The following is a 12,675-nucleotide window of genomic DNA, read 5'->3' as shown; positions in this document are numbered from 1 at the left end:
TTAATTGAGAGTTACTTCTGTGTTAGGATTTGAAGCCTATTGGATATGATCACTGAAAATGTATACTTCTATATCTATTTAGAGTCTTCTTTTCGGTGTACTCTGGTCTCTAAGTTTTTCTTTGATTTATTTTATAATATATTTTACTTTATTTATATTTTATATTATATTACTTCACGGTATATTATAATTTTTATTTTTAGTATGTTTTTATTTTTTGTTATTTCTCTTTTTGATACTGATGGGATTGTGTATATTGTTTTTGACTTGTTTCCCTGCTTATATTATGTCTACTGTATTTTGCGATACTTTGCAGGGAATTACTATACTCTGTAATCTAGACTTATTGAGTCAATGTTATACGCATCTCGATGTGGTTGTATTTTGTATTGTCTTATCATTATTTTTTGAAAAAAATAATAAAAAAAGATTTAAAAAAAAAATGTAAAAAAAATTATGCTCTGCAATATCAAAAGGATTTCAGTTAAAAGATATATCAATTAGCAACAGTACACAGTAACAGCACCTTTTTTATATAATTTTGTAGAACCATTTCCGTAAACAGGAAGAAACAGGTAAAATAATTTCTGAAATCAATCAAATAAATGTTTGAAGACTTATCCAGAGTGTGGAAGATTCTAAAAATCTTGTATTAACTTGTAACTTAATGGTGGGTACACACCTAGCAGATACAGTCAGGTGCATAAATATTGGGACAGTGACAGAATTTTCATATTTTGGCCTCTATTCACCACCACAATGGCTTTGAAATGAAACAAACAAGATGTGCTTTAACTGCAGACTTTCAGATTTAATTTGAGGGTAATTACATCCAAATTAGGTGAACGGTGTAGGAATTACAACAGTTTCTATATGTGCCTCCCACTTTTTAAGGGGCCAAAAGTAAATGGGACAAACTAAACAATCCTAAAGTTAACTTTCACTTTTTAATACTTTGTTGCAAATCCTTTGCAGGCAATTACAGCCTGAAGTCTGAAACGCATAGACATCACCAGATGCTGGGTTTCATCCCTGGTGATGCTCTGCCAGGCCTCTACTGCAAATGTCTTCAGTTCCTGCTTGTTCTTGGGGCATTTTCCCTTCAGTTTTGTCTTCATCAAGTGAAATGCATGCTCAATCGGATTCAGGTCAGGGGATTGACTTGGCCATTGCATAACATTCCACTTTTTAGCCTTAAAAAACTCTTTGCTTGCTTTTGCAGTATGCTTCGGGCCATTGTCCATCTGCACTGTGAAGCGCCGTCCAATGAGTTCTGAAGCATTTGACTGAATGTGAGCATATAATATTGCCCAAAACACTTCAGAATTCATTCTGCTGCTTTTGTCAGCAGTCACATCATCAATAAATACAAGGGAACCAATTCCATTGGCAGCCATACATTCCCACGCCATGACACTACCACCACCATGCTTCACTGATGAGGTGGTATGTTTTGGATCATGAGCAGTTCCTTTGCTTCTCCATACTCTTCTCTTCCCATCACTCTGGTACAAGTTGATCTTTGTCTCATCTATCCATAGGATGTTGTTCCAGAACTGTAATGGCTTTTTTAGATGTTGTTTGGCAAACTCTAATCTGGTCTTCCTGTTTTGTGTCTCACCAATCATTTACATCTTGTGGTGAACCCTCTATATTCACTCTTGTGAAGTCTTCTCTTGATTGTTGACTTTGACACATATACACCTACCTCCTGGAGAGTGTTCTTGATTTGGCCAACTGTTGTAAAGGGGTTTTCTTCACCAGGGAAATAATTCTTCTGTCATCCACCACAGTTGTTTTCCATGGTCTTCCGGGTCTTTTGGTGTTGCTGAGCTCTCCGATGCGTTCTTTCTTTTTAAGAATGTTCCAAACAGTTGATTTGGCCACACCCAATGTTTTTGCTATCTCTCTGATGGGTTTGTTTTGATTTTTTAGCCTAATGATGGCTTGCTTCACTGATAGTGACAGCTCTTTGGATCTCATATTGAGAGTCAACAGCAATTGATTCCAAATGCAAATGTCACAACTCAACTCCAGACCTTTTACCTGCTTAATTGATAATGAAATAACGAGGGAATAGCCAAAACCTGTCCATGAAATAGCTTTTGAGTTGATAGTCCCATTACTTTTGGCCCCTTAAAAAGTGAGAGGCACATATAGAAACCGTTGTAATTCCTACACCGTTCACCTGATTTGGATGTAATTACCCTCAAATTAAATCTGAAAGTCTGCAGTTAAAGCACATCTTGTTTGTTTCATTTCAAAGCCATTGTGGTGGTGGATAGAGGCCAAAATATGAAATTCCGTCAATGTACCAATATTTATGCACCTGACTGTATATCTACACATCGAGTGATCTGCAGATCTATCTGTAGATGATGGTCATTCATATACATCGAACATCCATCATCTTCCAAGCAGCCACGGGGAGGATCGGGAGCAGGTTCACTCCCCTCCCCACGGCTGCCACTGCATGTGTACGGGTTGTCGGCTGATCGCCCATACACACTTGCCGATGGACAGATACAGTGTCTGCAGATATATCTGTCCATCGGCTGTGCAGCACGGCCGACGAGATATGAACGACATAGTTCACAGACATATCGCTGGTACACACTGGCCGACGGGCACCAGATATATTGGCCGATCAATTGATTGGCCAATATATCTGTCAGTGTGTACCCAGCTTTAGGTGAGAATGGCACCTTTTTCCATAGAAAAAAAAAACACTGATTAGTAGTAGAATACTGTAATAGAGATATATAGAGAAATATATTCTCTGCAGGGTCAGAGGTATTGTGATATTCACTTCAAAGCTGACAAAACACCAAGTGTATTATGACTGTGTAATTCCCTGCATATAGTTGTCACAAAATAATAAAATATCTCAGTTTAGGAGAATTTGTGTCAAAAAGGGAGGCGAAATATGTTAAACAGTATAACAAGTTAGCAATACAGTAAGAGCTGTTGTGAAAAACTCTGCTCTTCTGTTCTATGGGAGATTTCTGTCCTCCCTGAGCTCACTTTAGGAATCATTTGTATCATCAGAAAGTGTTGTACCATGTGGTTTGAAGAAGGTAATAATAATAACGCAAGTTTTATTACATTAGAGTAACTCCCTGAAGAGGAGAGTCACTAAATAAATCTAACAGGATGCAATACTTTAAGTAAGAGCTCTGGAAACAGCCATGTTGGGGCATGGTGAGGGGTCCCATTGTGAGCACAACAGGGACCACTGGTGGTTTGACACATGTCACCTGGAAGGGCTTGATCACAAAAGGTCCAATTAGGATAACACTACTCTATTTTCAAAAGAGTTGCTGTATATTGTATGTATAGCTCTCTCATCCGACATTCACGGCCCTCTGTGACACATGGCGGATAGTTTATATCTTCATCTATTCAATGTGTTTTTAAGTATTGTATATTATATATTTTACATATACATTGTGGAAACTCTGATTGCTTTTAAACTTGCAGGATACCTATTTGGTACATTTACTGTAACCAAGCTGCTTGGTGTTATGGTGTGTTATTTTACTCAATATTTTTTGTTATTGTATACAGTATTCATGAGTATTCATGTCTGTGTTTTCTTAATATTTCACCATCACTGGTTCCATCACCCCATAGAGGGCCCGATTCATTACGGATCTCAACTGCGATTGCAATAGCGATTACGCATGTAGTCTCACTACGATAGTATGCTAATCCATTTCGATCGCTATGATGTCACAGCACAACATAAGGACGCCCACTTTACCTTACACACATCCGTAATCCTTAGCAAGATTGCAAAACTATCAGTAACATCGAGCACCATTGCAGCCTCACGCGCACTTGCACATGCTCTGAGATTACTCAGGAATTACTAAATTCATCGCACGCTATGAGTATTTAAGCTGCGTATGGCATCACAGTGGATAATTTATGCACGCCCATGCAAAGGCCTTCAAATGCACTGGCACGCCTACGTTTCGCCGAAAACCCCCCGTCACCTTCCACAAATGGCACTTCCTGTCAATCACTCTGCCATGGGTCTGCATAATCACTGCATTTGCAGTCCTGATGTCAGTGGCCGGTTTGCGCACTGCGATGCATGCACAGAATGCAGCAATCGGCCGACTGTGTGCGTAATCGCAGTTGCGATGGCTAGTGAATCAGGCCCAGAGAACTAAGCAGGTTTCTACTCTGGTGAGCACCACCGGACCGGACCTAATATTCTATACCAATATACTATGGTTAAAACGGTTTTAGTTACTCTAGATTTGGGAGCTCTTTCTATAACCCAATCCATCCTGTGCAGGCATATTACTTTCCTTTTTCTCTTCGCTACACTAGTCTTACCATAATATTTTATTCTGATCACTTGGTTACACAAATTTAAGATCCTCCCAACAATTCTTGTTACCTCAATCCACTTATCCAATTTATTTTAGACTACTTTCAACAAAAATTAGTTAAACAGTTGGCTATATATTAAAATCACCAAAACAGCACAGCAAAATAAATCAATTAGAATGAATAAAAAGCAGAGCAAAACCTTTATGACACATAAATTATAAACACATAGGACTGTTTTGTAAGCTGCAAAACAGATGCAACACATCAGAACATTTTCTACCCAATAAGCAATGGCACCATAACTGCCAGCTAAAACGGTAACTTAAAATTCCTTACCCACTGGCGACAAAAAAAATACAAATGGGAACAGGAATGGAATTTATAGCTGTCCAGGGTGGTGGTGTGACAACAGTTGCTGCTCTACAGAAGGGAACTAGAACTGGAGAGACACAAAAAGGCTGGAGCTGGAGTAACACTGAGGGGGATGGAGAGACAAGGAGGCTGGAGCTGGGGAGAGACTTAAGGGCAGGAGAGACACAAGGGGGATGAAGCTAGAGAGACAACGGGCCAGAGATGGAGAGACACTGGGGGGAGGGTCCTGGAGAGACAGAGGGGGGGTTGGAAAGAATGGGGCTGGAGCTGGGGAGACACTGAGGGGCTGGAGAGTTACAAGTAGGCTGGACGGACAGAAGAGGGCTGGAGCTGGAGAGGCAGAGGGGGCTGGAGCTGGCAAGACACTGGGGAGCTGGAGAGACAGAAGAGAGCTAGAGCTGGACAGGCAAAAGGAGGCTGGAGCAGAGGGCTGGAGTAACACAAGGAGGATGGAGCTGGAGAGAGAATGGGATGCTGGAGAGACAGAAGGACTGGTGTTGAAGAGACCCACAGGTAGGGTGAGGCTGGAGAGGCACAGGGAGTGAGGATAGAGGGAAACAAGAAAGCTGGAGCTACAGACACACATGGCAGATGAGGCTGAAGAGAACTGGGGGGAAATTCCTGGAGATTATCTATAACTGGCAGAATTAGAAGGAAAAGCCTTGGGGACAGTAATCTTAATTACACCAATTAAAAGGAAAAAAAAAACATTACTGATAGAAATGGCAAACCAAATTAGTAAATACAGTTTAATAAAAAAAAACTGTTTGATCAGGGAAGTTGAAACTGTTATATGATGTCGACATTAGTTACATTCCTACAAAACAGGCACCTTCCCAGCCATGTGATCTCTTACATGAATAGTGAATAGCAATAGAAGTTACCATCTGCCCAGTAAGGATCAATTTCTTCAGAGGTTCCCCTTTGCAGAGAAACCACTATATAGGTAAGTCCCAGAAACATGGGTGTTTTAACGGGCCCCATGATTTCTGTTGCCAGCCCTGCCAATTCATAACTGCCGCTATTGCAGCTCAGCCACAATTGGGCAGTGTTCGGAGCTTCAGCAGCTCCTCCCATGGGCCTTTGTGGAGCTCTGCGAGTCACTCCTCATGGCTTCAACAGCAACACAGGAGATATATATATATATATATATATATATATATATATATATATATATATAAGAAATGGATGGCACTCCGGAATAGAATCAATAAATCAAGCCACTCAGCTTAGTGGCTTGATTTATTGATTCTGTGCCGTCCATTTCTTTTCTTCTACACTATACCTGTACCATATGGATTACAGCAGGAGGGGCACCCGGACGGCTGAGTATGGTTTTTGCGTGCCGGACAATCCAAGTACTGTGTATATATATATATATATATATATATATAAATAATATTTGACACACACATACATATATACTGTATGTCAAAGACAAAAAATAAATATGGGGCGCAGATAGCATAGTATATTAAAAGCACAATGGTTTATAACAGAAAAGTTAATTACTGGCATATCAGGGGCAAACAAGCCTGCTAGTAGAAAGCACGTCCAGAGAATATCAGAAGCCGGTTCCTGGTTTGAACATGGAGCCATGGCGATTTCTACTAACAGGCTTGTTTGCCCCTAATATACCAGTTTTGTAGTGGCATTGGCATAAAGTTACAGATGCAACAGCAGCCTAAGCTGCGAGGAAGGCTGCGGCTGCTTCCGACTCAGAATCAGGCCCTATGAGGTGGGAGAATATACTACCCCCTCCCCTCAACAGACTCGCCCTCATTAGGGCTGCTCCAGAAATTTCCTGGGCTTGTTTTCCATTCAAATCTACCTCTGATGTGCGGCAACGGGTATTTTCTGAATACCGATGAGTACCAATCTTAAAGAACATCATTATATGAACATAGAGAAATCAATTTTTTTAATCGACTATTAAATCTATTATAAGGAGGCTACCTTTTCTATAGAAATAGCTGATCTATCACTGATTTGCCAAAGGCCTCCAGTAAGCCACTGGTATACTGGGAACTATTGTGATTTCAGTTATTCTATGCTATATTTAAGCTTTACACTTTGGGCCTGATTCAGAGATGGACGCTGCTGCATCCGCTCTTGCGTCTGTTTCCGGAGTTGCGGCTGCGAGTATATGCAAATGCTAGTATCAGCCTCCCCTTGGTGTAGACGCATGCGTCTGAATAAGCTAGGACTGAAGTACCCATTTTCAGTGTCTCTGCATGCTGTAATGCCACTAGTGATTCTTTAGATGCCACCACCGGTGCACCTTAGACTTAAAATATCCTATGGCAGTTGCAGTTTCTCCATCTTACTATGGCCTCCTATGGTTGCGGCTGTGCGTTTGGGAATGCAGCTGCTTAACTTACACGTCCGTGACACTGCCATAACACGCCCACGAGACAGACTTTTTTGCATTCACTTCTAGTCACCTCCCAGTCATCGCCCAGGAATTCCCATCACTTTGCCACCCCATATCTGATACCATCTGTCCCAATGGCAACAGGACCTCTGTGCATACACTGCGCAACACATGCGCTGTAGGGGTTTTCTAAATTTTTCGCACAAGCACAGTAGCAAATAATCCCTAAACTATGTGAACATCAGCATTGCAATCGCCTCTGAATCAGGCCCTTAAGCTCAATTAAAGCACAACTGAATTTACTTGTGGAGACTGTGTTGGCGTGTCTCAAATCCCCTCCTAAGACATTTATAAATTGAATATTATTGTGTACTAGATGGCATACCCTGTGTTGCCCGCGTTGAAGACTGGACCCTGAAGTACACCTGCAGCCTCTATTTGTTTACATTGTCCTCGCCTATAACCCCATTCCATTGATCCTGTAAAGGACTCTACTATTTGATAACATGCCTGCAAACAGTGGCATAACTACCATGGGTGCAAGGGATGCCTCTGTGGCCCACTGCTCCCCCTGCACCCAGTAACACACACAAGGTGGGCCGGTCCAGTCAGGGCTGTCGAGGGGGGCCCCGGATGTCGATATTGATTTGGTGGCGGGCTGCAAGCCGATTACAGCTGGTGCACTGGCAGGCAGTTATGGAGAGACAGCACCGCATGTCGCGAGGCAATCACAGCTCGCGGACTGGCAGCCAATCAGCAGTGGCGGATTTGGGCGAGCTCAGACTGGCTCACGACCGGCACCAGATCCAAATTGCGCCGGCACTGTCTGTCCATGTCTGCTGCTGCCGGTGCGCCACTTGTAAATAGTGGCGGCCCGGCCCCAAATCCATACTTGGCTGCTGATGGCACAGAGGGGGAGGCGAGAGGCTGCTGGAGGGACACAGGGAGGTGAGTTGCTGGGTGGGTATGTGTTAGGGGCACTACTATTGTGTGGAATGTGTTATATGGGGCACTACTACTATGTGGCATAATATGTAAAGGGCATTTCTGTGTAGCATAATGTATAAGGGACACTACTACTGCGTGGCATAATGTGTATAAGGGGCACTACTGTGTGGCTTAACCTGAATGGGGTCTGTGTGGCATAACATGAATGGGGTCTGTGTGGAGGAAAATGTATGTTTTTTTTTACCTCTGGGGGAAAGGGGCTTTTAAGACCTGTGGCCCACAAAATTCTTCAGCCATGGCCAAAAGATTTGAGAATGACAAGTATTGGTTTTCACAAAGTTTGCTGCTTCAGTGTTTTTAGACCTTTTTGTCAGATGTTACTATGGTATACTGAAGCAAAATTACAATTACAATACTTGTGTCATTCTCAAAACTTTTGGCCATGGCTGTAGTTATGCTTTTGCATGCAACACAGAGGCTCTGGATTTAATATGAACTTGCATGAGTCATCAAGGTTGCTCAGACTGAGATGAAAAGGATACTTTTGTAGCTTTCTCACAGGGTTTGTCAGACTGGCAATTTCCACTGGAGCCATCACCGGAACCTGTGTAATTTAAGAGTCTCCCCATTTTTAGGGATTGTGTGACTGTGTGGCCCTGACGAAGTTCAAACCCAGGCAAAAACCTAATCCTGGTCAAACTACACCACCCTGCCAAATATGGTGGATGTAGGTCCAAAACGCTGGCTGTGCATAAAGTACAAACAGACAGACACGCTTTCTTGCTTATTATTTAGATTATGAGTAAAATGTGTTTAACACATTTTGAACAATAGACTGTCCCTTTAAAGGATAAAAAACATAAAACTGATTTTACTACAAATTCTGGGCCTGATTCAGAGCCGGACGCTCTTTCAGAGCGCTCGCTCTGAATCAGTGCCCTCCTTCTCTTTTTTTAGAGCGGCCTCCTGGCCGCTCGCATAGCTGTGGGTGACCACCCACAGCTATAGCGAGCGGCCAAAATGATGGTCGCGATGGTCAAGACCATCGTGACCATCGGGCTTGCGAGAAGACCCTTGTGGTAGGGTCTCGTCTGCCACAAGCCCTGGAGTGCTTTTGGCTCTGATTGTGATGTCAGTGGGGCTGGCCCCAGACAGTAGGCGTTCCCATGGGAACGCCTCCGTCTGGGCAGCAATGCCCCGGGTACGCCCACCAAAGGGGGCGTGCTGTCACTCAACATCCACAGCACGCCCCCTTTGTAGCGAGACCCATAGCAACGGCTTGCCCATCGCTATGCGGGTCTCGCGCATGCGCACGACGGAGCCGGCTCCCTCATGCGCATGCGCACTTGGCCAACATCGACCCGCTTGCGAGTGCTCAGCGCTCGCGAGCAGGTCTGAATCAGGCCCTCTGTTTTCAGTGAGACGTTAAACAAAAAAAAATCTTACTTAATGGCAGTCTTCAGATACAGTGGGTCCCTACTGGTCTTTAACGAGCCAACAGTGCTGCAAGACTGCCCATATATGAACCCCCTTAACACTTTAATTCCTCCAAGCAATTACCTGGTTGAGTCTTGACAAAGATTTGCCCTGCGCCTTAAGATGCTACCTCCAGAGGCACCAAGGGAGTATACTGGGAGCATATGGGGATCCAGTCTACATCCCCAGTATCCTTGGTTAATGCAATCTCATACAGCTCTAGGCTACTCACAAACACTGGCTTTTACCAAACGTAGTTACGGTAGTCAAGAAACGTGCAGAGATTTCTGTCTGCAGCCCTGGGTGCCTCTAGGCAGCAGGTAAATTACATGGAAGCAACGAAAGGAAGAGCTGCAGCAAGGAGATTTCCTAGTCATTCACAATTATGAATGTTCATAGATATGAATGATAACAACAGTGAAACGGTAACAGTAGATGTGCAGTCACACTTGCCGTGACGCACATATTAAGGGGAAAACTGCCCTCAACAAAAGTTTCTGATTCCTCAAAACATTTACTCCTCCCCACCCCCATATGGGAAACACAAACATAACCAAAGTTAGAAACAACTAATATGTTCTTCTTTTACCTACCAGAAGGTAGAAAAGTTATAAAGATCTTTATGGGTTGTATATATTTGCAAAAGAATGTGTGGAGATCTCATTTACATTGGAAAGCACTATAATAATTGTATAATGGAGATAGTGGGCCTGATTTAGAGGAGGACGCAACGCTGATGTAAGTGCAGTTGTGCGATTACTTGCTACTGTGCACGGACGAGAAGTTCTGTAAACCTCTACGGTGCATGCTGTTGCATACATAGGCCTTGGCATTAGAACTGGCAAGACAAAAACACACCTGAGCGGTGTCTGGGAGGCGACCTGAAGTGAACGCAAAAAAAAGGCCTCCTCAAGGGCAGGTTATGGGAGTGTCACTGGCATGTCAGCGACCCCCGCTGTGTTTCCAAATGCAATACCACAGAGGCCATGTTCAGCCGGAGTTTAGAAGGAGACACAATGCAAGCCGTAGGCTGGTAAAAGTGTCGATGATGAACGCGATGGTGCGCAGATGGTGAAGTGTTCAGAAGCACCAGCGGAGTTACACTGTCCTCGGATATTGAAAGTGGGCGTCTCAAGGCTTGCACAGTTCGGCGCATGCTATTGCACAAGGGGAAGGCAGAAACTAGCTTTTGCATATTACCACCATTGTGACTCAGCAGAAAATCGCAACCACAGCAGCAACTACGTCCACCTATGAATCTGGCCGTGTGTCCAACATGTTCCTTCACATTAATCTCTCTCTAAATGATATCAAGATTAGCATGTTACCTTTGAAAGAGATTTTCCATTAGCAGTGAGGGTAGCAAGCCCAGAACAACACACCAAGGCACTTGAACTGGATAGGCCGGAACTGGGTGGAATGGTTCCATCTACCAAACAATTCATTCCAGTGGGGCTGCTCAGATTGAGGTGTTCCTAAGAATAAAAAAAAAATACAAACAATGTTTGTTTTTTTTTCATCTGGAAAATAAATTTTAATAAAACAAGAGTAAATGGGGGTGGATGTGACCCTTCTTACTGCATCTTGCTGAGAATTATTGGCATCTGAACCGGTTATAGCTGTACGTAGTGAAGACAGCTGCAAGACACTAACATGCACTTGCATAATGATTTTCTAACTGTCAGTCAGTGCAGTAAAAGACCCTATCAAATTCTGCAGTGTAATGTTACTGTATGTCTGGACTGCTGTTCGGGTATTTTATATATTAAGTTTTATCACGGCTTTACATATTTATGGTATATTAGTGGATCACACAGCAGTCATTGATTTTTAACTTCATTTTTATACTGCTTGTAAATGGTTTAATACCTCCAGTATATAATTTTGGATCAACACTTTAGTAGTTTGTTGTAACATGTGCAAATATCCTATATTGTCTAAAAAGTGCTATATGCGTCATACACAGTGCATTTTTTCCATGTTAAACCCTTAATTAAGGCTGCATACTTCTCTAGCATTTAGACTTGTGGCAAAATTGGATGGAACAGGATCACATAGTTATTTAATTGTATTCATCACCCATACTGGGCTATGAGGGTCTCCCAGTAAATCCAATTACATGACCTATTGTCACACCAAGTAGAAAAATATATATTTTAAGTAGCAAATATTTTATAAATAAATATACAATGATTTCCTGTTCTGTCCCATGAACCACAGGGCCAACTAACGAGATAGAGAGGTCCAAACAGCACTAACAGTTCAAACATTCAGCTCCTCATAGAAAATCCGAATCGGGTGCAATCCCTTGAGAGTCCTCAGAGTCATGAAAACAGTACACTTCACTCCAAAGCGGAAATGCAAATAATAACTCCTATTGTTGGAAATACCTCAAAAGATAGTAGAATAGACAAGCACAGCGATCGTGGTTCAGTTAATATGTTAGCTAGGTTTTTCCCTGTTTCTGCTGCAATATGCTAACAATTGTGTCCTAACCCACACCCTTTGTTATTAGTGACATCACTGGTTAAGATGGATTCTAAAACAATCTTCGTTCTATATTTTGCAACAGTTACTAGAATGCTATTTGAAGTTCTGTGCTATTTTCAGATAGTTGTCTAACCTTACAACTAATAATGCTAATGCAATGTCTTGGCCAGGGAGTACAGCTCCACTGTCCGTGTTATCTCAAACACTCTGGGATAGACCCCACCTGCTGTGCTTCATGTATGTTATCTTAAAACCTCAGTATCCAGTATACAACAGCTGATCCCCTTAAGCTGTGTTTGTGTTAAAGAGGCAATCATGCCTGCTCTGCACTTTTTTAGTTTGGTTTAGTGAGGCTATTTTAAAACTTAATTTGCAGAATGTCAGATCCACAAAGCAGGTTCAATACCAACACAAACGTTCTTTAACTGTTAACATCTCAATTACTGCTCTCAATAGTTGGACGTAAACATGAGTTGCAGATTTTTTCAGTGCATGTCATTTCAGGTTCAACTAGCACTTTTATTTATGCACATCTTTTTCAACCCCAATCTGCACCTTTATTTGTGCGCATGCACGCCTTTGAACACTGTGTATGACTAGTGGTTTGGATGAGGACTGGAATGGGAGTGCAGATGTGGCCAAAAGACTGGTACAGAATAGATGTGTAGTCA

General features: G+C 42.5%; 1 protein-coding gene across 1 annotated transcript in view; it reads right to left on the bottom strand.

Moving 5' to 3' along the window:
• Positions 1-12,675, bottom strand: part of GALK2 (galactokinase 2) — a 245,251-nt gene that overhangs the window by 170,579 nt on the left and 61,997 nt on the right. The window contains exon 5 of the mRNA XM_088472801.1: positions 10,843-10,989. Coding sequence (XP_088328927.1) covers positions 10,843-10,989 — 147 coding nt within the window. The remainder of the gene's footprint in view (positions 1-10,842; positions 10,990-12,675) is intronic.

This window comes from Taudactylus pleione, unplaced genomic scaffold, assembly GCF_031769625.1.
Source record: "Taudactylus pleione unplaced genomic scaffold, aTauple2 ptg000129l, whole genome shotgun sequence".
In the NCBI taxonomy this organism is placed as follows: Eukaryota; Metazoa; Chordata; class Amphibia; order Anura; family Myobatrachidae; genus Taudactylus; species Taudactylus pleione.
Note: the sequence above shows the minus strand (reverse complement) of the source record. Positions and strands in the feature narration are given on the sequence as shown.